Source organism: Camarhynchus parvulus, chromosome 1 (assembly GCF_901933205.1).
Source record: "Camarhynchus parvulus chromosome 1, STF_HiC, whole genome shotgun sequence".
Lineage (NCBI taxonomy): Eukaryota > Metazoa > Chordata > Aves > Passeriformes > Thraupidae > Camarhynchus > Camarhynchus parvulus.
The window spans coordinates 82,893,054-82,920,504 of record NC_044571.1 but is presented as its reverse complement, the minus strand read 5'-3'; the positions used below and the strand labels follow the sequence as shown (position 1 = coordinate 82,920,504).

The following is a 27,451-nucleotide window of genomic DNA, read 5'->3' as shown; positions in this document are numbered from 1 at the left end:
TATTTATTTGAATCGTTTATATTTTTGCTTGTAAATAATAACAATGAAAAACATGTCAGGTATTCGAGGAAAGCAAAGATGAACTGAAAATTTTATGCATGCTTTTTAGGTCCTTGCAAAACCAAATTTCTCTTCCTGAAAGAAACATTCAGGGAGTTGCTTGGGTCTTCTGTAGGCTCTGAGGCAAGACCTGGGTTCAGTTTCCTGCTGTCCTTGAAAATTTTGGCCTTGTTGTCTTTCTATGCCTTACTCCCTTCCAGATTACAAATGGAAGATACTCAACACCCTTTGGTGACTAGGAACCAGCCAAGGGAATGAGTGAGGGAATGCTGTAACCTCAGAGAGGACTTGTGGAGTCCTGTGTGTTTAGCCCCATGTAATGCTGAGCTGCTGGGCCTGATCCAGCCTTTAAACACGGTCTTTACTGGAGCACAAGACTCGTCCATTGGTTCCAGTGAAGCTAAAAGCACGTGTCTAAGTAGTTGGCTGGACTGGGGCCAGCACTCAGTCTTTTGCTGGACAGAGCCCTAAATAAACAACTGAGGATCAGAGGAGAGAACATTTGCACATGCGAGTATGATTTGGCTGTTTCTGTGGCACTGGCTTGTTGTTTTCTAACTTGTGCTGGCAAAGGCTGCTCTACTTAAAATGCTAACAATTTCTTGCCTGTTGTGTTAAAATTGACTGCACTCCTGCGGGATGCCTGCACAGGCTAAAACAGGATGGGTAAATCACTCAGGGTGCTTGCAATGCCTGGCACCTACAGGCACAAGAAACTGAATTTTGTTTGAATCCTCCCTGCTTTCCTGTTTGTGCTTTTGCAGAGTGCTCAGAAATTTTTTGAGATCCAAGTTAGAGGCAGTCATCACGTTTCATTCAAAGGCTGCCTCTTCAAGTACATTATTGCAGGGCAGAGCATTGTAAACAGAGATGTCATTTGTAATATTTACTGTCTTAATGTAAAATCTACAGTAATATATTAGATTTCCAGCAGAAAATTGAAAAAAACAAATACAGACATTTACTATGTCTTCTGCCAAAGATATTATTTGAAGAAATACTGTGTGTTTTATGAGGGTTTTGTATAAGCAATGTAAGATAGAAATCTGTGTAAATGAAGAAAAAGTAACAAAAAAAATGCATTTGAATTTAAAAGATTTACACATATGGTTACTAGTCAAGCATGAAACCTTATAAAAAATAAGGTGAATGTCAGGAATTAGAAATAAGAAAACAAACCAGATAACTTGTTTATTGTTGTAAGGAGATATATTATAATTCGTGCAGCTACTCCAGATGAGAGCCCCATCATGGTCAGCAGGTCTTTTTGCCAGGGCACTGATTTCCTTCCTTATCTTTATGTTCTATTGCCAAGAGCTGCAGAGCACCTTGAATGCTTTCTGAAGTCACACAGAGATTATGATAAGCATCATCTTGCAGATTTAGCCTATTAAGACTTTCACGCACTTCTATGAGAGTGCCTGTAAGATTAAACGCACAAAATTTTGCATGAAAAAACATTGAGGTGAAAATCTTCTGTATAGGCTGCCTGATACTTATCTGAATTCAGGGTACCCTTTTGTGTGTGCATGATAGTCTTTATGCTTAAATGTAATTTAATTAAAGCACACATCTCAGCTACTTTATTTATGTTTTTTTTCCACCCTGCTCTTTAGCCTGCAGCTTCCAATGGATCAGAAGGATCTGGCCAACGTGGTGAATGCAACAAGGAGAACCCAACTTTTGAAAACTATGTGGTAGACATGAAGACAAAGGTATTGTCCATTCTTTTTTTTTTTTTGATGGAGAATGAAATCCTTGTTTAATGGAGTTTTGTTGGAGATGAAGTGTGTAGGACATAGTGAATTCGAGCTTCTGGATTTTTTTTTATTTCTGCTTAATGGCTGCATGTCCATTATCACATTTGAATGATGCTTACAGGTGCAGTTTATTGTGGTATATTGCTAGCCCTGGGTATTTTATGCTGACCGAGGCAGGATTTAATTTTTATTTTTCTGTACAAGTCTTGTTTATATTGGTGACGGTTCTACAGATTTGCTGATCTCAAGGTGTGTTAATTTCAGTCTGTTTTTTGAAGTCCAAGTTGTTGTGCAGTTAGTAGGTTTTATTCCAGGTGTTTTCAGTCTCTTAGTGTGTGTTGTAGTTTCTTTTTGGTCTGGAGTCAGTATGGAAGAATTTGAATGTCAGAAAAATGATGATTTTTGTATGGGCAGCCTAGTGATACCTATCATAAAACTCTGCTGAATAGCATTACTTCATGACTGTGGTAAGGGGCTGTGTTACACTTCCATGTCTTGCTGCATTCAAGTGAAGTCATAAGTGTTTCATTATAGTATCTCCATTATTTTCATAGGTTCACAACTTGGCTGGAGCAATTCCCTTGGGATTAGATATTATTATGTAGACTTTCAGCCTTGGTGTAATTGTGTATTTTTCTTTTTTGAAGTGAAAGAAACTTATTAAGTTTTCTTTAAAGTGAACAAGCTGGAAATATGATGAAGAGAAAAGAGACATAAACTGAGCTGGTGTGCTTGTGTGGTACCTTGTAGACTTAAGCAACAGTTGTTTCCAACAGTTGAAACTTTGGGATTATTCCTCTTGTCTAAAGCTTTTCCATGCTCTTTATTTACATTTCTAGATCAATTTACCTGTTCATTATGTTTAAAAAATCTAATTTCCAAACATGATTTTCTGAGTTTCTTGGGTTGTTGTTTTCCCAATTTCCCAATCAGAAAAATTTTTGTACCATATGGTAGCGTGGTGGTACTTGATAGTTGAAATGCAAGAACATATATACTCATTGAAATTTGTCTTTATATTTATGGAAGATTTTATTTCTCCAAAGCAAGGAATTATCAAAAGTTTGATATACACCTTAAATACATTGTCTCCACGAGGATGTTGTGAAAATCATGGGATGTAGTTGATCTCATCTCTATTTCATAACATGATTTCTGTTACAAATGGCCAGCTGAACAATGCACCATCCTCCTAGAGTCACTGCAAACCCCGGACTGAATGTTTCTCTGTCAGCAATTCTATGTACTACATTTTCATGCTGTTCATGTACAAAGGTACCTGAGAGGAAACTCTGAAAATTGGCATCTCCATTGCCAAACTCTAAGACATTCAGAGCTGTGAGTTGTGTTTTGTCCAGTTCTCAGTACCATGGGATAGCAGATAGTAGATGTTCTGTTTTTGTTTCCAGGATCTTGTGGTTTAGTGTGTCAGTTCACTTGAAAGCATCATTTTGTCTGTTTCTTTTTCAAGTGAGTGTGCTTGAGTGTTAGTGGCTGCTATGACAGTGACACCTAGCTACTTAAGAGTGGCTACATGTTTGAACATATGTGCCGGAGGTTGTCAGTTGCTGATGATCAATTGGTTGTTAGATTTAGCTCCCCAGGCAGAATGCTCAAGAATGAAAATGAACTCTTAATTCACCATTGATCTTGAGAATTGCAAACCACTTTGGATGTACTGCCCTTGAGTACTGTGTGATTCTGTTGCAGAGCATCCCAGCCTGCATAAAGCCAGCAGAGTAACTGAAGCACTTCTGTTTCTTTCAGAGTAAGGGATTTGAGTCAAACAAGAAAACAATTATGGATTTGTATAGGAAATAATAGATAGAAAAAGCATTAGGCATAAGTTTTAAACTAACGGAAGTTGCGGGGCTTTCAAAAGGCTTGCTTGTACAAGGACATTCAGAGCTGTAGGATGCGTCAAGGACCTCTGCCCCGTACTCTGTGTTGCTGAAAATTCATGTCCTACAATCCTACAAGTCATATTGTGTTCCCAGCTTGCCATACTGCGTTCTCATAGGACCTCAGCTGGTGAGCATGTGGCAATGAGATTGCTGGAGAGGTTGCACTGTCTCAGAAATTGTTTGGTCTGGGGTAGTTGCTTGGCTAAAGTGGTGCAAACTCCCACATACTACATAAAGGGGTGGTAAGGTGGGACTGTATTTGGGGAAAGAAGAGAGGGAATCCCCTCCAGAACTGTGCCTCAGAAACTTTTTTTCTGTGGCTGTTGAGCCCAAGGCCACCATGGGCACCTGGGTGCATAGACCTTGTGGTGAAGGAGTGGAGCTGCCTGTCCACCTGTCCCTGTGCCCATTTTATCATCTACTTTCAGGCTTTGAGAGGTCTGCTTCCCTACAAAAAAGAGAATTGTCTATTTCTTCTCACTGGAAAAACTACCAGCTGGAGAAATTGGTCAGGACTCCAACATTGATTGTGCTAAATGCAGTGAAATTTGCCATGCACTGGTGAAGGGAATGATTCGTGTTATAGCTTCTATCTGAGACTCATGGGCCTCAGGCCAGTTGCAGAGCTGCTGCTCTTAGGGCTGCTGCAGTTAGGAGGGGAAGAATTGCTAATTTGGTGATCTTTAAATTAACACCAGGACTCCTGGGCTTCTGATTCAGCCTGGGAACTACATTAAAATTCTGAATGACTAAGGTGTACAGAATGTGCTTTCTGAAATTTGTATTAACTTATCTTTCTGGATGAAGAAGGATTTATTCTGACATTTCATCTGTAATACAGCTTTTAACTACATATCCAGGATCTACAAGATTAGTAGTTTCTCTCTCTCTCTTTTTTTTTTTTTTTTTAGTGCACCACAAAGCAGCCTTCATAAAGGAACTGTCTCATGAGAGTTTACCTTGTATCATATACTTAGATCACTTGAATCCTGGTGTTAACCTACTAAGTAAACAGTTGGGATCCACAGGAGCTGAGTTCAAGTGGTATAAGTGAGCTCTGGCTGTAAAGACATAATTTGCCAACTACATCAATTGCCCTCTTAGCAGACGTAATCAGGAAAGTATTTATTTGTAGCTTGTTGGGACGCAATACAGAACCTGAAAAGAAGACAATATAACCTGGGAATGTAATACCATCAACAAGTACTCCATAGTACCCAATTTAAGATACATTAGGAGTAAATAAACCTTTCTCTATATTTATAAGAGCACGTGTGTGTTCATGTGTTCTCTGTGTAGGTGCATAGAGCTCTAAATAGTCACTGGCTAAATTTTTAAGATGCTGACATTACTAATGCAATGTTAACAGTCTGGCTAGATGCCTCCTTTCTTTGTGTCTGCTCCAAAACTTGGAGCCATAGTGCTCTTGTTTTTCATAATCTCTACTCTTTAAATAAAAGAAAATAAACCAGTTATACTTGAAAAAAGTATTTAGCAATCTCTTTCTCTTTACAGTTTTTGCTTTATAATATTTACGTTTCAAAAGAATTTAAGAAGTGTTTAAGAAGTTGCATAATGAAAGATTTAAAAAATGAGAATATTTTCTAATGTTTTTAGCTTTTACTAGAAGCTTGCTTTTACAAATATTGAATGCAGCAGGATGTTGCAGGCTCTGATTCTAAATATAGTGGCCTAATTAAACCCTCTGCTTTGGTTATCCAAGTGGAAGTACCTGGATACAATGAAGACTTTAATGCCAGAAAGGAGCATTAAATTGTCCAGTGTAGACTGCGTTAAAAGACCATCCCATTTCACCCACTCACCTCATATTACTGGTTTTTGTATGACTTAAAAACAGATACCTTGGTAAAATTAGAGAAGAAGGAAGCAGTCACCTGGGCAGATGGTTTTCACATGGTGATCCACAGAACCACTGGTGTCACAGTAGGAAATAGGTGTTACTCTTCCTATATTAAAGCTTCCCAAGACTCAGAGCTCATCACAGACATTATTTTTTACCATCTAAGTTGACTATGAGCAACTATAAACTATGTCTTTTCACCCCAGATGGCTGCTCCTCAATTTTTTTAGTTTTTTGGGTCAAGCCTTTCTATAGTAGATTTCAGTCAGGATCATATGTACATATAAGAAGAAGGCTGAAAGAACAGAGGAAAAAATAGAACTAAGCAGTGATATGACCTCCACAAATTAGAGCAGAAGGAGGTGTTGCTAATGAAGGGTAAAGCAGTGCTAATGATTTGAAAATCTTATTCTTGGGGAGAGAAAATGAATGGGAAAAGTATCTAGTTGGAGAAAAAATTAAGCAGCTCAGTCTCTTTTTGGGGTCTGGGATGGGTTATTAATGGACATGAGGGACTGTGTCTTTGAAGAAACACTAGAGACCCATTGACATGAGTCATCTGTTGCCAGTCATTGTGTGTTAGAAACTATGACCAGGAGCCCTGGCAACCAAAATCAGCCTGTGGAAGCTGGAGTCTGCATCCCCAAAAGTATGTCTCCCTTCTGTCTTGGGCTATGGGAGATTATGGGGGGTAAAAAGTAGGTGGCAGTATTTTAGGCAGCAAACTGCTCAATTATGTATTAAGCTTGAGGAGATCATGTGCAAATCCTGCTCTGTTAAATGCTCATTGTCATATTTAATGGAAGGAGGTGGCAGTCAAAAATTGGAGGAGTGCAGGAGGAAGCTTTTTGGTACACTGAGGGAGCTGGGTGAGTCACGTTCATGTAAGCATCCCCAAAGGGTTGAAACACACTGTTTTTCAAATAAACTTTAAATAGGAATCATGAATTCACTGGGATCATCTCACAAGAGTAGAGTTGCAAGTAGAAGCATTTACAGATCATGCACTTAGAGACCAATTTCAAAATACATCTCCATATGCCATCTCTCAAGTCTGAGATGAAATTTTACAGCCAAGTCATTAGGTAATTATATGTATGAAATACTTCATACCTTACTAGATAAGCTTGAATTAGAAGAGAACAAACTGTTGGGTGCTTTACACTCAAATGTTAAAATATCTGCTGATTTTAGAGTTGACTGAATTTACTTTTACCCAATAGTGCTTAGAGCACAAGGGTGGCTTATGTTACACCACATTAATGGGTTAATTTCCTCTTAAGGAGATATTTAATTTGTGTTTGGAAGTTCCCTGTTTCATGTAATCTATATTTTAATAAACTTGTCTGACTGTTTGGCTACTGGACTAAACCTCAGTAGGGAGAAAACCTGCAGGTTCTAGCATAGCCTGTAAATGCAAATCAAGTTTGTTTTGTGCACATGGGTTTGCTCACAGTGAGTTAAAGCCTTAGACACAGTTCTAAGTGCTCTGGAGACTTTCTCTTTAAGATGTTGTATCCACCAGGACTTTAATAGTTGGGGGAGGGTTGATTGCTCTCTGACCACATATCTGATTCACTATGGATTTTGTAACTTTGGTAGCAGTGACCTCATTTTGGCAAAATAATATGTGTCATTTACTGAGCGTCTCACTGCTCCAACAATCACGGGAATATTAGGGTTATAACCTGAGTAATTTATGGAAGAGAGATGACTCTTAAATAATCTTTTATTTTCTTGGAAAGACTTATTTTATTAAAAACATATTTTAGCTCAGAGTGAGAATGAGAGATGCTCAGCAAAGCACCCAGGGGAGATTGTGCTGTCCAGTGTGTTGAAAAGGTGAATTGTAATGTATGGGTGTCTAGACATTTCCTCTTGTTGCTGTCAACAGTCCAGTTGGCTGTATTTTTTTTCCAGTGAATAGGAGCATTGATTTTCCTCTCTCTTTGGCCAGAGCTTTCATTTTACATATCTTTCCCCTTCTGAGTCTCTTTCTCTCTCCCTCCCTTTTTTTTCTTCTCTCTTTCTTCCTCTATCTGGAAGAGAGGGAAGCCTGTAAGAGCTGACAGCAAGCTTTCTAACTCAGAATGATTCATGTAAAACACCTGAAAGGCAAGCTCTGCACCAGCATCACTGCAAGAAAGGTAGGGCTGTGGGGGCTTAAACAGTCTGTAAAACTCCAAGCAGAACATAGAGAACATGAGATAAATAGATTAAGTCTTTGAATCTGTCAATGATGTAAGAAAAGTTTGGGAGAGAGTTTAAGGAGTGTTTAAGCTCTGTTGTTAAAGGTGCTTTCTTTTAATTAAAAATTTGATGTATTTTTCATAGGTAGGGAAAAAAAAAAGGTTCCCCTACAAAGCTTTGAATAATGTATGTAATGTAGGGTTTTTTTCTACGGGTGGTAAACTATAATTATATCACTGTTGTGCTGACAGATCCACGTGCATGTGTAAATATGCAAATCCTGGTTCTTTCCCCTGACTGATTATTTTCTGCTGTAGCTAAAGTTCGCCTTATCCAGCTGTTATTTATATTCACTTCCCAAATCCGAATCTGACCCAGTAATTCTGAGCAATTGTAGCTGTGACGCACGAGTTCTCACACACACCTTCATGTTTCAATCATGCACTTCCAGTAATGTGTGTTTGTAGGAATCATGCTCTTAATAAATCCCCTTACAACCCAAAGCAGTTGTTTTGGCAGAGAAGTGACAGCGCTGTGATAGATGGGCCCGATAGTTGTGTGTTTTGTGCTTGCTCTGAGTTAGTAGAGAAGAGGAGGGAGAGAGCGAGTGAAAGGGGGGAGGAAAAAAAAAAGACAGGGAAGGAGAGAGCGGGAGGGAGAGAGAGAGAGAGAGCGAGAGAGAGGCTGAGAGAGAGAGAGACTTGGCAAGGGAAATCTTATGGGTATACTGAAACAGCAGATCAGAATTGTGAAACCAGAGCTAGGGCTGAAATGTGATGCTTTTGCTCTTTTGTGCTTGTTGTGGTTCTCATCTTCCCATTTAGAGGGCTGCATACCATTCAACAGCATATTTTGATCTCAGATTGAACAATGCAGCAATCAAGCCTGATAAGCCACCTGGAAGTTTTGCTTGAGACGATTTCTAGTGGGTTTACTGATCCCTGTGAGCATCATGACTGCCTTTAGCACTGTGGAGGAGGACTCGAGTTTCTTATGAGGGCCCCACTTGGAAAAGCCGGCTGTGCAGATTCAAGCCTCCGGTTCTGTTCATGCTATTCAAAAGCCTTTCCTCACCCTTGCTGATTTATTTTTATGATTTACATACACTCCTGTGGAGATTTACAGAATGGATTGTCTGTGCATTGTCACGACCAAGGTAGGACTGGAAACATTGCTGTTCTGTGTACATATTTCTCTGCTATTTTTCTGTTCCTGTAATTAAATAGATTGAGCATGTACTGTGTCAGGTTGCAAGATAAAGTGATGAATAAGCTTTGCTTCCACAAGCATTTTGTTCTCTTTATCTGTAGATTATGCAGTTTGTTTCTATATGACTTTCTAAATGATATGTTTTTCACTTATTTTTTACTAGCAAAATGAAAAGGATTTCATATTTTATCTTAGCCTATGCTTGTGTCTATTAATAACTCTAGCAACTAGAGCACTTTCAGAGTACATGGTATACTGCACATATTTTCTCAGCTTATCAGTTTATTCTGTAAACTAAAGAATAATAAAGAAAGGGGCATTATATGGGTCCTAGGATTTTAAGGGGGCCAATCAGATGTAGTTTAGATAGTCATGGTGTTTCTGATTGGAGAGATGCAAGTTTCTTGTGGCTTGTTGTGGCTTTTTTTGGGGGAAAAAACATAGATTACTTTGCCTCTGTAGGCCTGAAAAATAAAAATGCCTAGGTCCCAGCTCAGCATTCTTATACTGATTTTAGATCTAGCTGGACTGTTTGGAAACAGTCCTTCTAAATGATTTCTTCTGAACATGAATACAGACAATTTATTTTCCACAGCAGCGGCATTAGGCTAAGGACCAGGGTTAGGGACACTTCCCAACCTAAGGATCTGGTGTAGGGTTAAGCTGAATGATTCCTTGAGACATCTTCAAACTTATCAAACTAACTTAATATTAAATGGCAAGGTGATGATAAGGGAACTCCCTTTCTGTTGCTACAGGGCAGGCAGCTCAGCGCATGTTTGCAGCTGCCTTTGCACGTGGTGGTGGTGGTGTTTGTAAGGAGCAGTTAGCAGGGGACATCCGCTTTGGGGTTCAGCACAGTGCTCCCTGTTCTGCCTTACTTTTGGTGAATTTCATGGTTTCTACAGGACTTGCAAAATGCCTGCGGTGGCCAGACCACCTGAAGGATGCACAATGATAAGGCAAAGCAGGGGTTAGCACTGGTGGCATCACTGCTGTCATTTTTTGCGTCACAGCTGTGCAGAAAGGGGACACCCATCTGTAGCATGGAGAAAGGCAGGAAGATATACCCTGGGCACCCATGGGCAGCAGAGAGAGGCAGTGGGTGGCCACTGCAGAGATCAGGGAGCGCAGTGGAGCCATGGAAACAGTTGCCAGCTGTCATTCCCATCTTGCTGGTGGAGAAACCCATATGGGAAGAGAACAAGAGGTGAATGAGGCCACAGAAGGAGGATAAATTGGAGGAGGCTGTGGCCTCATTCACTTCCTGTTCTTTCCGGGTCCTCCTGGCTCCTGCAAGCTGTGCTGAATCTGAGACTATATCCTCAATCAACCCCGGAGCAAAGCAGGGGCACTTGTGGGTGTCTGTTGATGCAATACCATTGAAAAGCTCTCAGCGATGGAGGTGCAGCACTGCTGAATAAGGCTGAGATGCAGGATCACGCTAAACATCCAGTTTGTACATGCCCAAGTGTTGTTTTCCAGTTCAAAAGGTTGAAAAGAAGAGCTGCGATTAGAGACAAGATCTTCTGAGCGTCTTGTTGTGCAATGGGGACCTGCAGTTGCATCCATGCTTTGCCTAGAGAGTTTGGGATGGAGGTGCATAGAAATTGGATTTGGGGACAGGGGAATAAGTTTTAAGATGGTGTAATTGGAAAAGAACATGCCCCAGTACCTTTTTTTTTTTAATATGTCAAGAGACATCACTTATTTATTTCATGAATTGGTGCTGAGAGTTTTCCTCTGAGTATTTTCCCAGGGCCTTCTGGGAAATAACAAACATGGATTCACTGCCAGCTCACTACTGCTGGTGCTTTGAGCAGGGCTCCCAACTCCATCTACACACATTTTTCCTTTCAGCTTTTCTGTCTCTTGAATCCAGCACTGAGTGTCTGAAATGATCTGAAAATCAAGCACGTGAGTGAGCCTCAAATATTCAACTCCAGATATTCGCTCTTTGCTGCCAATGTTGGTGTTGGAATGAGACACAATGTGAATTGTACACGGCTCTCTATTTGCAGGCATGTGGAAACAACTTAATATCATATGTAATTGAGCTGAATAATGGCAAAAGTCTAGTTTCAGAACACTTTCATATTGCAACAGCTTGAAAACAAACAAGTTATTGATTTGCTCATCTTACTTTGGGCCATATTTAAATAGCTGGACTAGTGTTGTATTGGTCCATAATCTGATCTTACTGCCTTTATTTTCATCAGAGTAACTCTCCTTCTTTTAAAGCACCAAATTTTTTTATCTGTTTATGCCAATTTTCACTATTATAAAAAGAGCAGACCTTTTTCAGAAAATTTGTTATTTAAAAAAAATCACTTTTATAAGCATGAATTCTACAGAGTAACAGTGTATTTATTTTTGACCTCAGATCTGTTAATTGTCCATATATGAATAGCCATTTGTCTGATTTATGCAGATAATTGCCATTCTTTGTCTTGAAAAAATGGATCTTGATGTCAGAGGGAGTAAATACATCAGGTTTATTCTTCAGTTCTTAAGTCATAAAAAGGGAGTAAAAGATAAATACTTTGTAAACTGCAAAAGATGAACACTGTTCAAAGAGTTGACATTTTTAACACTTGGTCATTTAATTTAGTCTGGAATTTTTGGTATTTTCACATTTTAGAAAATGACATAAATGTTGTGGTGGAGTGAATGTGCCCTTGTACATTATGTTCAGTGGATCTACAGATCCAGCTTTGAACTCTGCGTGGTAAAAGATGGCATCTAATAAAATTAATTTCTGATATACCTTGCCAAATCTTAAATCCTACTGATGTTTTTTCAGCCAAAGTGTAAAGTATGTTTAAGATAGATTTAAGATATTAATTTGTACAAATTCTTCCTCTTTTTATTTCCTTCATTTTTCCTTGCATTTCTGAGCACAGAACTACAGAAATGCTGAATCAGTCAAGGACAGCTTCTTATGGTTATCCTGGTTTATTTTAATTGATCGTGTTCCCAGCATAGTATCTTTCCTTTACTGTCACATAAAGCATGTTAATTGGTGGCATTATTTTATCATTAGAAAGAATTTGGTATAAATTAAAGCTTAGGTTGAGCCTCCATCCCAGCGGGAACACCAGGAGTTTTTGAAAGGGAAGAACATTCCCACTGTGCCTCCCAACAGTCAAAGGCAACATGCTGTCCTCTCCAGCTCTCCTTCCATCCTTCTGCCTTTTACAGACTCATGAATACAACAGGAGCTGCCACTAGTGAGAAAGAGCATAAATAGCTCAGTGTTCCTCACTGTAACAGGAGGTGCTCCCCCAGAACCCCCAGTTCTTGGCATTATGTGGCATAGAAAAGATGATTAGCTTTCAGTGGGAAAAAGCCCCAAAAGCTTTCTGACACTAGTTGCTAGAAGGGAGAGCTCTGAGGTGGCAACTCTTCAGGCTTAAAAACCAGAAGGCCAATGGCAAGGCTAGCTAAAGACCTTCCATCAGCACAGAGTTTTTATAACATCCTGGGCAATCTAGACTAGTGGTTTAATATCCTTAACATCAGTAACATCCCTAAGAACTATCAGTGTTGGTTGCCACTTGTATGAGAGTTGTGTTTTGAGGTTTGCTTAAGATCTCAGATTTTATCCTGAGTACTTCTGTGTTTTGAGAAGATGTACACAAAGAAGAGACACCAGTTAAATAATCCAAATTTATTTAAGAATATTAAACCACTTACCTTTTCTGCCTGACTCCTAAGTTCTCAGCACTGAGCATGGCAGCAGTAGGATTCCTGTGTCCCAGAACTGTGTCTTTCAGTTTGTAAAACAGAAAATTTGCCTTCAGAACCAGGGAGAACACTCAGCTTGAACTTGTTTTTTTAGCTACAAAAATAAATTCCTGCCATCAAAATATTGAAAATTCTGTAACATTTACTTCTTTGTAGAGATTCTTGTTGTTAGCTTCCAGTTAAGTAGAGATTTACACCAGATTACTCACTAGACAGGTCTTACATTTAATTTGATTGTCACTGACCCCTGTGGAGCAATTAATTGAAAATGTGATTATTCACATAACTGGAAAACAGAAAAAAAAAGTTGGTGGTTTGTTTTGTTTTGCTTTTGCTTTGTTTTGTGTTAATAAAATGCTTGGTTCATTCCACTAGTGAAGAAGTTCAGCATTTTGTTTTCATTTTTGTAGCTTTTTTACAAATTCTGCAGTAGTCTAGTTTGAAAAATTACCAATTTTCCTTCATGACTGTCCATCCAGCACCTTTTCTAAGAATTTAATCCACACATTTAAAACAATGAAATAAAGACAGAAGGAAACTCCCCTATTTTGTATTGGTGCTGGGAAGAAAAGCAGTAAGCTTGTTTATGTTGTTAACCTATCCTGAAGTTGCATGCGTACAATTTTGAATGACAAGGTTGCCAGGAGCCAGCAACATCTGTCTATCCTATTTTCTTCTGCTCATCCAGCCATATATATGGAACAGGGGACACCACTGTGTGCACTTCAGGCAAAATTCTGAACAGATGTGTGATCAGAACTCACAATATGCATGATGGTCATGGAAAATAAGAAGTTGTAATGGTCAGTGACAGGACAAACCTCTGGCTTATACCCTGGGTGTGCTAGGACTTTTCTGTAGGTCTCTCCCACTCTCCCACTCATCACCCCACTTTGTAGCATGAAGTTAAGAGTAAAGCAGAGGAGAGCTATAAAATTGGTCCAGCTAGTTCACTTCAAAACTATATTAAGTATATCACTATAAGTCCATGTTGATGGTATGCTGTGTTTGGGAAATGTAGGAGCAGGTCTTGTGTCCCAGTAGGATACTGTGGATTTTCCAAGTAAGAAGTAGAACACCATTCAGCATTTAGCCTACAAAACCTGATCTCAAAACCAACTCAGTTATCTGGAGGGTGTCTTTAGGACATGGCTGAAGAATGGAAAAATGTGGATATGGCACAACTGAGGTGACCTAACTGTTCCAGACTCTCTGATTTAGAAGCGGTTCTTAGATGTTCTGAGAAGGGCAGAATGGTCCATGAGATCAGTCATGTGCTGGAGGTGAGGAGCAAGTCCACACACTGTGTGCCAGCTGCTGGTTCCACTTTGCATATGAATCCACTAGAAGGTCCAGTTGAATTATTGATTATTTGGGCCTAATACTAATGCAAATAGCTAATAGTTAGAATATTTATTTATGCTGAGGTGGCTTTGTCATAGGCCTGTTGTCCCATCACTTCTCCCCTGTTTGATTATGTTAATCTGAAAAATACTCAATATAGAGATTTAAAAAGGCATATACTTAAACAACGAGGTTCAGTTTGTTTTGTGGGACTTCCTGAAAGATAGGCTGTATGTGTCTGAGAGGCTGTAGACCAGTCCCAAAATTAGGAAGTTATAAAGTTCAATACAGATAGTGAGGTTAACTAGTGCCTCAGGTGTTACAAACCAGTATCATCTTACCAAAACTAACAAAGCTGTAGAGAGCAATACAGCATGAGGATATGATTTAAATTTAGCTGGATATGAAACAAACAAAAAACCCCCACATTTTTCTGCCTGCATATTGTGAATAGATCTGGGCAACATTTGTTGTTTTTTCTTTCCAAAATTCCAGGCTTTGAATCATTGCAGTTTGGAGTCATAAACTGAGTGGCTAAGTTTTTTTTTTTGTGCTGACTTTCCTGGATATAACAAACTGAAAACAAAGGAAACATAATGATCACCCCCGAGATTCACATTTAGCAAAGAATCAAAATCTTTTTCTATAGTCATTATTAGGTGCTGATGAGCACTTCAAACTGTGGTGTTTTCCTGCCAGACCCTAAAAGTGTAATAGTGCTGAATCCATAAAATTTACATGTAATTTAGTAAAGTCTATTCTAAAGTGGTACTTGAGGACAGCTTTGATGACTATGGGCTGGCTGCTGGCTACACAACACAGGCTTTGAAGAGTAGGAAGATCCTTTTCATTGACTACCATTTACCTTAGCTGGAGAATATGCTCAGGGATGTTTGACAGATGGGGAATGTGTCTGAGTATTTATTTCAAATCTTTATTTACCAATGTTAAATTTTGAAACAATTATTGTGAGCCTCTACCATTTGGATTTCAGACATTATGAATGTAAACTGATGAGACACATGTTGTGTTTTCTAGAAAAATAAAATCCTTTGGGGAGGGGGGAATTTCAAGAAAATTACACAGAAGGAACCAATGTGCACTGCATATGTAATGTCTGGTAATTATATCTTGTCAAAAGCTCAACTTTTTCCTCCTTTATTCTTTAGAAATGTGATAATAGTCCCTTTTCCCTTGTAGTTAATTATAAATTTCAGGAAGAATTAGGTCTGTTAAATTTCTTCTTCCCTTCTTCCCCCTCCCTTGGTCTCTATGGCAGCAGCAAGAATGGAAGGGAATTAATTTGATCTCCATTTCTGGGTGACACTTCATTTCTTCTGAGCACTGACCTTGTTTAGTGCAACTGAAATTTTCAATAGATTTCATTAGATTATAATTTGCTGATTTTAAGAGAGATGTCTTTATTGAGACTGGTTATGAGCTATGAAAGGAAAAGGGTGATTTTGTTTCATAAATTTATGAAGAGCTCTATAAACTGAGAGCAGAAAATGTTCAATTAACAGCTCAGGCAGATATGGCTTGGGCTCGATACTGCAAAGCAGTGGAGAGCTGCAGAGGTGAGGCAAAGTGGAAGAAGACACTGAGCAACAAAAAGGAAACGAGAGAGCTTGATGCTGCCTCAGTAATAGTGCTGCTTAATGATAGCAGAGCTGTACATCCTTAGCAGGTCCTTTTTCTGATATTTGGAGGACCTGGGTGAAGGTGGAAAGATAATTTCCCAGTGCCAAGGTGAGCTGTATTTTTATGCATTTTGCATAGCTGGAAAAGCAGAAAAGATCTGTCTTGTAACCCTTATTCTCAACATAAACATGTATTTCTTTTCTGTGTTTATCTGTTTGATACTGCTGTGCAAATTTCTTTCTGTGTCCATTCACCTGATGCAAGACTTCAGGAAAATGAGAAGATATGTGCAGTCAAGGAGAATGGAATGGTTATTTATGAGTACATCATTAGGCCAGGGGTATGGCCTGGTATGTTATTATATTTTGCTCAGTCTGAGACCTCTAGTTGGGATCTACGATTTTCATGTCTCCAGAGCATCAGAGAAGATAATTTGGAAAGATGTGTAGGAGTAGCTGAGAATGTTCCACTGGGATTGACTTCAGCCAATGGTTTTGTTACTAGAGACCTCACTCAAGGACTTGTATACAATTTCTTGTATGTGTATTCCTGGTCCTTTCAGTGGATACAAATGGAATATGACCTGTGACTTCTTTTGATTTTCATCAGCAATATCTTCTTTGAGAATGAATATTAAGTGTGATCTTAGAGAGTCCTGCAGTTCAACAAGCCCTGAACCTTTATATTCCTAAATATCCTCTCTGGAATTTGTTCCATCTTCCTGCAGAGCTAAAATCTGCCTCTGAATGTGTCTCCAGACAGAATCATGTTAATATTTGGTCATCCAAATTTGGTATTGATATTAAAATTTTATGTATATAAAAATCTCTCCCAGCCTATGAGAAAGTGGCAATAAGATATACCTACTTGCTCCTGAAGTCGCTCAACACAAAAGAGGAGTTCTTCCTTGAAACCTTCCCCAGAGCTTGCTGAGGTGCAGTTGCATCTCTGTCACCTGAAACCTCTCTTGTGCAGTGCTACAAAGCTCTCACCTTCCAGTTCAACATTCAGCATGCAGTTATTTCCCTCTGCAATACTGCTGTGGGCACTGATGTGCTACCGCTCTGCATTGTGTTAATGCATTTCCAAATACATTATACTGATGTTCCTAAATAGTGCTGGTAGCAGTCAGTTATTTTAACACCTGACTGAGAAAAGCATGTAAGAAAGAAGCTTGCTTAAGGGTTGCTTGCTAGGAAGGCAGGTGTTGTGCATGGACTCTGAAGGGCTTGCAGCCTTGTTTTTTGTTTCCTGAGATTGGTTCTTTTCTGTCTTCTGTTTACCCCTGGGGTCTGCATTTCTGGAGGTTTGATGAACTATAGGTTTGGGAATTACATGTGTCAGGGCCTGCAGAGAAGAAACCGCACTGTCTCTAGCTGAATGTGGGGGTAACATCTCTATCTGACTTTGGTCATTGCTTCATTGCTTCCTGACTGTATAATTGCTATGCAATTTATCAAGTGTTTGAAGTGTCATCCCAGAAAAAAAGCTGTGAATGATGCTGAATTCAGCAATGAGAATGAAATTATTCTTTTGTGTACCCAAGTCTCTTTATATAAAAATTATACAAGCTGAAGATCTTATTGTGTATTTTGAAGGCTTTCATTTCAGTAAGCTGTGATAAAGGCTCTGCTTGGATGGCTGTGTCTGTCACTGTGTAGGAGCTGTCTCAAAGGGAAGCTCAGTGCAGGAGGCCGAGTATCCTCAAAGAAAGGGAGTAAAGCAAGACTCTGGAAATCACTCATTCATTACCTATAGAGAAACAGCCCCTCTCTTTCCATTTGAGATGGAGAAAAACTTGTATTGGAACATATTCTCCCAAACAGCAGGGCAAGGTATATTTGCACATGACTGTTGGCAAACATGTAAAACAAACTTGAGGTGCTGCTGTCCTTCCTTGAAGGCTTTCTGAAGAAAGACGGTTTTAAACTATGGATTCTCATCACTTTTGAGATTTTTACCATTTCAGTGTAGTGGCAGGCCAAGGTCTGTAGTTTTTTTGCTTACCAAACTCCTAAGCTGAGGAAAATGTTAGCAGTAATAATCAAATTGAATTAATTCCCTCTACAACCTGTAAATATTTGCCAATGTATTTATTCCTATGCTTACTTGTATTGCATATGCCTCCAGAATACTTTACATAGTGCTGACTTTTTGGCTGTTTTTTTAAATTGGCTTCTCTAGATGTTGGAGCTTTTGGCTATTAAAAAACCCTGAGCATTTAGGAAGAAAAGTGTTACCAGCAGCTGATATACAACTTTATATCTAAGACTTGTTTCACCTAGGTCAGGGTCTAAGATATGAAAGGTGTGAAATGCATTGGTTTTTACACAAAACAAAAATAAATGATCATTCAAATAAGAAATAAGCTGTAATTGTCAAAAATAATCCAACTCCAAATCCTCAAATAGCTGTAGAAGAAAAGTGTTCAGTCCTTGCCCTTGAACTGCATGCATTTGTCAGACTGTACCAGTGCAATGTCATGTTACCAGCACTGTAATTCAAATATCCAGCTGTGAAAGGCCAAACAGTGCAGGTCACCCTACATCCCAGAGGAACAGCCAGCAGAGCTCTTGCACTGAAAAACTGGGAACTCTGTAGAACTGCTGCCTCTGAGCAATTCCCAGTTACTGCTGTCTCTTTGACCTTTGAATATGCACAAGTGCCAGGGGATTCTGGGCCTTGGGACAATTTAGGTATGAATCTCAAAGACAAGAGTACTTGAAGAGAATAAGCCCCTCCTGCTATGAGATTTGGAGCTTTTATTTTGCAAAAGTGTCCTCTTAAAAATGCGAGGAGTCTTTTTGAGTAGTCTCCTGACAAAGTTATACATAGTTTCCTCTGTAAGATCAGGCTTTTCAATCAGAAAATCATTTTCAGTCCAAAGCATTTTATTAATTACCTTGCCTTTAACTTGCCTTGGAATAAAGAATGAAAGTGTGCAGTTGTTAAAGTAAAAAATAATTACTAGTGTTTCATGCTGTATTTTTAATCAGAATTCATTTACAGTTTTATTATTTTGATAGGATTACACTGTTTGCTGTTGCATTCATCCCTTCCTTACAGGAGATAACACACACCTGCTGGATTCTGGTGCCATGATAGCAGTGATTTTTTCAAATCCTTTTATACAGGACTTTCTAAACTTTCATCTAAAAATGCAGTGATTCTTGCTTGCTAGCTGTTTTTCTGAATATTTCTTGAAGTTGTCTAATTGAAAATGTTAAAGATAACTAGTTTTAAGTTTTGGAGAATACAAAGTTTAATCTGATATCCCCCCTTTTTTTTAACTTGTAAAAGTAGTACTGCACTGTTCTACAAATGTTAACTTTTTGGAGATAAAGAACAAAGCAGTAGTAGTTTTTAAATTAGACTCAAACCTGAAAATTGTGTGAAATCTAATCATTAGTGTTTGCAGAGGTTTCTATCCTTTACTCTCAGCATGGGGAAAAGAAAGGTGCAATGTAGCTGCTTGTGATATATCAGGCTTAAATGAAAATAAAAAGAAGAAAGGTTTTTTCTTCCCATACTACTTCCAGCTTCAGGAAAATACCTGGTTACAAGAGTCCTCCAATTCAGGGAGCTAAATAATAGTTTGACTCTTATGCGAAATGCTGAGAGTAATGGTGGCCGACACCAGAATTTATTCTGAACTTTTCTTCAGGGACTCTGACCCAATCTGCTGTGCAATTCATTCTGATGGGCTCCAAACCTTGGCTGAAATGTAATTGAATCACAGCAAATGCAAAGGAAATTACAGGAGGATCAGCCTGAAGGCCTGACGGTTGCATCTTGCACTGCCATGTGGAATGTTAGACTTTAAATCAACCCCTCACTCTTTTTGTTCTGCAAAGTTTCAGGGAACTGCAGGAGTCTTGGGTATTAGCTCATGTTCTCCAGGCACCAACCTGGAGAGCAAACAGAGCATTCTGCTCAGAAAAGAAACATGCTCTAAAAATTTGGGGCATGCTTACTCTTCCTAGAAAACAGCCCTGATGGGTGTTTCAGGCTGCATCTGTCAGTGGTTCAAAGAGGACATCGTGGAAAAAATGCACCCTGTCATGAAATGGGGGAAAAAAGCCAATCTCTACCTACTGACTTACGCTCCGCCGTTCTCTGAATGCTCCGCTGTGGAGGGAAAGCAGATGGCACATGCTCGGGTTTGAGAGTGGATGTATTTCCATCCACATAACCCAGAACTTCAATGCAAAATTAATAGACAACTTATGAGGCCTTTTTGGTCCTGAAAACTGCAGATTATTCTTCCTACATGACAGTGGAAAATGACTTAGTGAGTTATGATGACTACAAGCAAATTCCTAGATACTCCCTATGGAATGGAGCCCGTCGCGCCTAGCGATTGCAGCACGTACTGTGTTGTGTATAATGCCCTTTTCACTTATTTGCAGCAGAGCCATGGCAGATGCCCATCTCACAAATGCTCAGTCGAAACACCTGCCTGGATACCCATTCAGCACTCTACCGTAAGTTTGAGCCTTTTAATACAAAGATTTGAGGGACTGAATGGTAAGTCTCTGTGCTTGGAGCAGCCCTGGGCAGGTAAAATTTCCATAATTAATGCATTTGAGAAAGAACAGTAACGAGTCTTAAGTCTAGACCAAGCTCCTTGGGAAGCCTAAACTGTTGATGTGTTGAGTTGTGGCTTAGCAGTTCTTCTCCAGAAGTTCAGACTCTTCAGGAATTTAATGCATTCAACTTGGAGCAGTGGGGATCTGTGACAAACATGGTATAGGGTGATGGAGTCCAGCTTAGGGAGTGCAGAGTTACTGTTAATTTCTGTAACTGGGCTCCAGCTGAATGTGGTAACTGGGAGCCATCCTGATCCAGGTGGTGATGCAGGGAAGGGGAGATGCATCTTTCCTTTTCCACATTCTTATGCAAGAAAGACTGATGATTTCAAGTGCTTTACAGACTATTAAGTAGGAATTTGCCCAGCATAGGTAACGACAGCTTTTGGGATGATGGATAATGAGTAAAACTTGGTCTGCTGAGTTTATAGGAAATTTCTGCTGTAAATGCTTTCCTTCTCCTGCAAATTAGATGACTTCAGTGAGATTTGCTTTTAACTATCAAAGTCTGAGTAATATTTGAGAAGGAAAAAACCTAACTGCGGTCAAGTTGACACTGCTTTGGTTTATATCTTGTTTGAACATGCATTGTAGATAGAGCCAAATCTTTGGGTGTTGGAAGTTAGAGGACTGACTAATAGAGCTGTGATGATTTATTGCACCTAAGGAATTGGCAAGATTTCACTGACATTTCCGTTGGCTCTGGACCACAGCATGATGTTCGTCCACAGCTATCAACTTGTCACCTCTTATGAGTAGATGAATGAGAAACAAATTCAAGTCGTCACTCTCGCTCAGTCTCTCACTAATCTTGCAAGTGATTGTAAGCTCTGGTGTTTTGATCGTCTTTGTATTATATTAAAATTGTTTATGTTATTGTTTATCTGTATGATGACACCCACTTAAAAATATCAATTGAACAGTTGAACTACCCAGTCTTTTACCAGGTGAGGATCCAGGCCAGTAACTTATTAGCTCATTCTAATTATTAGTTTCCATTTTTAAAGACTTTGGACTGACTTTGTGGTGTGGTTTATGTTGTTTTGTGTTTATATTAAGAGGGTTGCAGCATGAGCGCAAAAATGGTAGTGTGAGGCTTTGAGAACTGGAACTGTGTTGAACATTTGTAGCAAATCAAGACCAATTGCACTGAATGCAACATCATGATCTGACTTTTTATATAGCAGCTTTAAATGCCTTGGGCATTTTTAGGATACTTGTTTCTTAAACCATAAAAAATAAGTGGTTGAGTATTCTTTGCTTGTGTCTTGTTAGACATCTGTGCATGCATATAGTGTCACAAAAAATGGTAAGCTGAGGATTGAGCTTTGTTCCCTTTCTAAGCATGAGAAATTGTCTATGATCAGAATAGCTTCAAGTGTTATTATTTTTTAACTGTTAGAGTGGAAGCTGGTTCTGAGACTAATACTAGTTAATATCTTAATTAACAACATAGTGGGATTGAGTGCACCTCCAGCAAATTTGCAGATAACACCAAGCTGAATGGTGCAGTTGTTGTGCTGGAGGGAGGAGATCTCATCCAGAGGGACTGTCACAGGCTGGAGACGTGCACCAATGTGAACCTCATTAACTTTAACAAGACCAAGTGCAAGGTGCTGTGCTTGACTCAAGATGTGTCAACACATACTGTGAGATGTGAGATAAATGAATTGAGAGCAGCCCTGAGAAGAAGGAACTAGGGGTACTGGTGGATAAGAAACAGGACATGAACTGGCAATGTGTACTCCCAGCCCAGAATGCCAGTTGTGTCCTGGGCTTCATCCAAAGCAGTGTGGCCTGCAGGGTGAGGGAGGGGATTCTGCCCCTCTGTTCTGCTGTGATGAGACCCCACCTGGAGTTATGTGTCCAGCTCTGGGATCCCAGCATAAGAAGGATGTGGACCTGGGTCTAGAGGAGGCCAAGGAAATGGTCAGAAGGCTGGAGCACCTCTTCAGCAAAGACAGGGTCTGTTCACCCTGGAGAAGAGAGGCTTTATGGTGGCCTTTTCCCATTTAAAGGAGGCTTATAAAGGAAGACAGGGACAAACTTTTTAATAGGATCTTTAAAGAAAAGACAAGTGGTCATATTTTTAAGCTGAAAGAGGGTAGAGTTAGATTGGACATAAAAATGGATTTCTTTACTATGAGGTTGGTGAGACACTGAAACAGGTTGCCCAGAGAAGCTGTGGATGTTTCATGCCTGGAATTGCTCAAGATTAGGCTATATGAGACTGGACAACCTGCCCTAGTGAAAGGCATTCCTGCCCATGGGTGGGGCTAGATGGTCTTTTAAGGTCTTTTCTAACCCAGGCAATTCTGAGTGTATGAAAAAAAAGCCCCCAACTTTCTATTAAAATATATTTCAACCCTTCACTTGGTTGCTATTTTTTTGATTGTAGAGTACAACATGTAGTCCTTGAGGTAATTGCCTACTTGAAGCTTGTTATTATCTATATTTTCTCTTGATTATAGAAACTGAATAGAATGAAGGCAAATAAGTTGTAATTCCCAAGTACCTTCTGCTTCTTTTTTATCAAACAGTATTCTACTCAGCCAAACAGACTGTCTGTCTTATCTGTATCACATATTTATAGGCACATTTTATTATACTTGAGTAGACTTATTTTCCTGGGAGACTAATGCAGACTGTTGGAGAAAATTAAATCAGACAGAAATTAACTTCTAGTGGTCGATATTTTCCCTATCTTTTTTCAACAGTGTTTTTTAGCTGACTTGCCTTTATCACAGAAAAATATCTGTGAAACATCAGCGTTTTGATAGAAAGCTGATTAATGAAATGAAAACTTCTAGTGACACATCAAAGCATATGGCCTCCTATAAAAGTCTTGTAGGGGAAAAAAAAAAGCAGACATCTAGCCAGTTGTGACAACTCTATTAGATGAGGACACCATGTGTTTGGATATCTCTCAGCAGTGGTGCAGGGAACAGTGTCAAACAATGAAGGAAAAACAAACTGCTAGAAAAGGTATCCTCTTTCATCAGTTGTGCTGGCTGTGTCACTGAGGATGGCATGTGTCTGCGATCTCGTTTTTCAGTATTTTTTATAAAAAGCACTGTGTCCTCTCTTGGGAGGGCCTTTTGCATCTAATGCAAGAACCAGGAGATTTGGCAGCATTGCTGTTATGTAACGGTCTGAATTTTGCCATCCCTAATTTACCATCCTCTTTGAATTTGTTGGTGGTTCTTGCAGTTAAGATTCTCAACTCTGTTTGGCAACTCACCATCTGCAAAAGAGGCCACAAGTGCATACTGACTTTCTGTGCCTTCACAATGTCCTTAATTAGATTCATTTTGAGTCTGAGAGTTTTAATCAAGGGAATTACCTAAGGGTGGCTTTGTCTGCACTTGCACTTTTAGTCGTGTCTTCCAAAGGATTGTAGTGTTTGATTATAAAATACTGCAAAAAGAGTTCACTGTACTGCTCTCTATCATACTATACCTCCCTATCGCTGTGGCTGCTCGCTAGCTAGATCCATTGTGTAAAGATAATGAAGTGTCAGAAGCTGCACCTGTGTTGCAAAAACATTTGGGGCTGTCTTTCCTTCTAGCCCACTTGACAGCTTTTCTTGAGCTTGGCATTCAGCACAAGCATTCACCTTAGATCACCCTGCAGCATATATAGGATCCCTCTGCATTTCCCTGCTGCATTCTCAGCAGAGCTCTTTGGCCCTCTGTTCTAGCCCACGGAAAAAATCCCTTTTGGGCATCATTTGCCATGGAGAAGCAGCAGGAAGAAGCAGTGAAAGGGGTGTGAGCACAAAAGATTAAGGATCTGGCACATGTCTTAAGCAAAGCCTCATTCAGCATCAGCTGCCCCCTCAATGTGAAGAGGGGGAGAGTGACTTTTAGGGAAGGTGAACCTAAAGAAGGTCCTTGCAGGGTAAATGCAGCAGCTGTACCTGCTGCCATGGCTCATGGACTGCAGATTTACATGGGTGCCAGGCTGTTCTGCAGCTGAACTCTCAGCTGAACCTTTTGAACTCTGCAGCTGAACTTTCTGCCCCTTGATTTGCCTATATCCATAGGACAAGGAGAGGAAGTATCAATCCTCTTTGAACCTCCATATGTTCTTGTTTTATTTACATGGGATAGGTCTGTATGCAGAGGATATAGTTACTCCTGTTTTTTCTTTTCCTGGTTTATTGGGAGCACTGGAGGAACAAGAATGCACTAATGCCCTGCACAATTCTGAATTTAGCCTGCCTGATTAGAGAGTTAACCCATAAACATTCCTGGTTTAAACAAATCAAGACTTTTGCATTGAGATTCACTTCACAGGAGTTCTTTTAAAGAAATTTGTACTTTTGGAAGATGACTTGGAAGATGCAAGTTAGTTTTGGTGATTGTGATCTATGTAAAGAATGTTCTGACATGATATGGAGCCAAGCAGAAACATATTGAAACATGCATATTCTGAATTGGTCTCGGGCTGTAAGCCTGGAAGAATTGTTTCTGAAACCAGTCTTGCTTTTGTTAAACACAAAACAAATAGAAGTCTCTGTTTGGCAGGAGTCAGCTCTCTCCTGGGACTAGTGTTGTCCCTCCTAATGATGTCCCATCCTCTCCTGTGTAAATGTGCTCTATAAAATAAACAGATTGCTCTGCACTCCAAGAAATGCATTTTGCAGGGACTCTCTAAGCTTTAAGTCTTTTTCTATTAAACCCCTGTTGGCTAATAAATTTCACTCACAATCCAGGTGGTGGTGAATGCTTTTGGTGGATAAACTGAAATATTTGAGAACAGATCTATTAATACAGTGCTTCTTCTGTCTTTCGCCTCAGTATTTAATGGCAATGGAAAATTCTGAGTGCTAAAAACCCAGCTTTATTTTTAAAGGAGGTATTAAAGTAATGCTATGCATATTTCTGCTAGGTCTGTATATTCTTGCAGATCTTCTTCATTCCTAAGTCTCCTGTACCTCTCCTTTTCCAGTGCTCAATGCAGTTTACTGTCCAATTCTCTAAAAGGCATGGTTAAAAAACTCTGCAATGCTGAGTCTGTTACCAACTGCCAGCTATGAAGATGCTTTTTAAAATAGCCACTTAAATCCCCCTTCCCCTTGGATAGCTCTCTGAATCTTCCTTCTTGTTTTCACCACCCCTCCCCAGCCTTCCCTGGGGAAAAAACATGCTGTTCCTATTGTTGTTGGCAGTAGCTGGAGGTGCTGAAGATTCTCTCCTGTAATCTGATTTACGGATTCAGTGGGGAAAATTAGGCTTACTAGGCTAAGGTAGTGTTGGATTAGCAGTAAACCACAGCACATCCCAGCAGGACAGCAAATGCTTCATGCTTGGGTAGATAGAGGCATAGGCTAGCAGAGTATCTGTAAACAGGAGGGTTTAAGCTTAGGAGCAAATTTGGAGAGAGATCAGGCAAACAAAGCCATTTACTCCACTATTTTATCAAATAGAAGGGAAGAAGTGGGATAGAAGATTTCTTGAAATGGCAATAGCCTTTTGATAATGAAATATATATATCTATTTATAATGTGTATGGTCCTTCATCCCATTGCAGTTCCCAGTGAAACTAGGGACGGGTTTCAAAACTGCAAAACAAGCTCAGAAACTCTGAAGATAAGTTGATAATGCATGTAAAAATTTTTATGATGAACATTAAGCTGCTCAGAACGATTATCTGCAGGCTGACCCACATAGCTGTGTGACATCATCATCAGGAAACATTTTACATGAGTTATTTACAATGAGTAATCTCATTAAGCACACATGATGTATAGGATATTTGCTGTCTTTATTGCTTTCTTTGTTTTATGGAAAGCACCAGGATGTTTCTGCAGCAGTCCCAATCACAGAAGTGTAGCAGTGCATAATTTAGAGCAAAATATTTCTAACTTGGTTATAGAAATTTTGTTAAAGCTGAAACCTAGTATTGATCTTTATGAGAGCAATTACTTAAAGGTACTTTTATGAAAAAGCAAATATAGATTTAACTACTTAAAATTATTGCAGCTTATGAGGTTTATGAGCAAAAAATTTTAAACAACACTTAACTTTCTTCTGGACACTATTTTAAAATTCTGGTATGAGTGCTCATTTAGCCAGGCAACATTTTGACAGTGTTACTGAAGTTTAAAACCAATGTGCACATCCAATTTCTACAGTATTCATTATTTATTATTCCCAGAGGGAAAGCACTGTTTGCGTACAGTTTTTGTGATAGGCTATACTTAGCTTGGGGGTTATATACCAGAGATATTGCTACTCAAAAGCCACACTCTCCTGACATGGGAAATTCCATGCTAAGGTCAAACACAAGTGAATCAAACATTCTGGATTTATGGCAATATACACAAAATGCAAGTTACCTCTGCTCTTTATTTACAACCTGCAATAACCAGAAAATATGGCTAGTATGACTGCTTAGATGTGCTTCTAGTCCCTAGTAAAGTCAGCAAATTTGTTTTCATTATTTTTCTCTTAGTTGTGCTGAAATATAACATCAAATAGTGATCTAATACTTTTTTTTGTAGGAAACCAAAGAAGTTGAGCATATAACTTAAAGTGTATGTGCATGTAGCCAACAGGTGAAGGGGAGCTCAACTGGAAGAGTAGGACTCTTCCTTAGAGGTCAGTAATTCCTGTCATGGTATCTTACTATATGTTAGCAAGCAGCCTTACTTTGCCTCATGCTGTAGCAAAAATCTATAGATGAAACTTGTGGGAGAAGCAGATGTGGCAGAAAAAAGATAGAAACTGTGCCTTGCTCAGCAGTATTTGATAGTGATGCTGACAGTGAAATTCCTCTGTCCAGATTTATGTTGTTGGAGAGCTATAAACACTTTTGAGGGACAGTTCACCTTTACACTGGTATGAATGGATTGGGTTATGGAAGGCTGTGTTTCTCCTGACTAATGATGCAGGAGACCTGGGCAGCCAGCTCTGGCACAGTGTCTGAACTGAAGGTGTATCCTGTGGTTTTCTCAATGTTGCCCAAGTCTGTGGCAAAGTGTTGAGGTACAACAGACACACAGGTACAAGACTTTCCTTCTAGGTACTGCAAACACACATTTCATGATAGTTATCCTTTTGGAACTGTAGAATCATTAAGCTTGGAAAAGACCTCTATGATTGAGTCCAGCAGTTAACTCAGCACTGCTCACCACTAAAC

At 39.4% G+C, this 27,451-nt stretch overlaps 1 protein-coding gene across 2 annotated transcripts in view; it reads left to right on the top strand.

Moving 5' to 3' along the window:
- The window catches only part of DLG2 (discs large MAGUK scaffold protein 2), an 890,387-nt gene that overhangs the window by 56,004 nt on the left and 806,932 nt on the right, over nucleotides 1-27,451 (top strand). Inside the window, exon 3 of one of the 2 annotated variants that reach the window (XM_030950072.1) lies at nucleotides 1,677-1,775. In XM_030950072.1, coding sequence (XP_030805932.1) covers nucleotides 1,764-1,775 — 12 coding nt within the window. In that variant the 5' untranslated portion in view covers nucleotides 1,677-1,763. Of the gene's footprint in view, nucleotides 1-1,676; nucleotides 1,776-8,497; nucleotides 8,932-27,451 lie in introns of those variants that run through there. The other variant, XM_030950037.1, reaches the window with a different exon arrangement.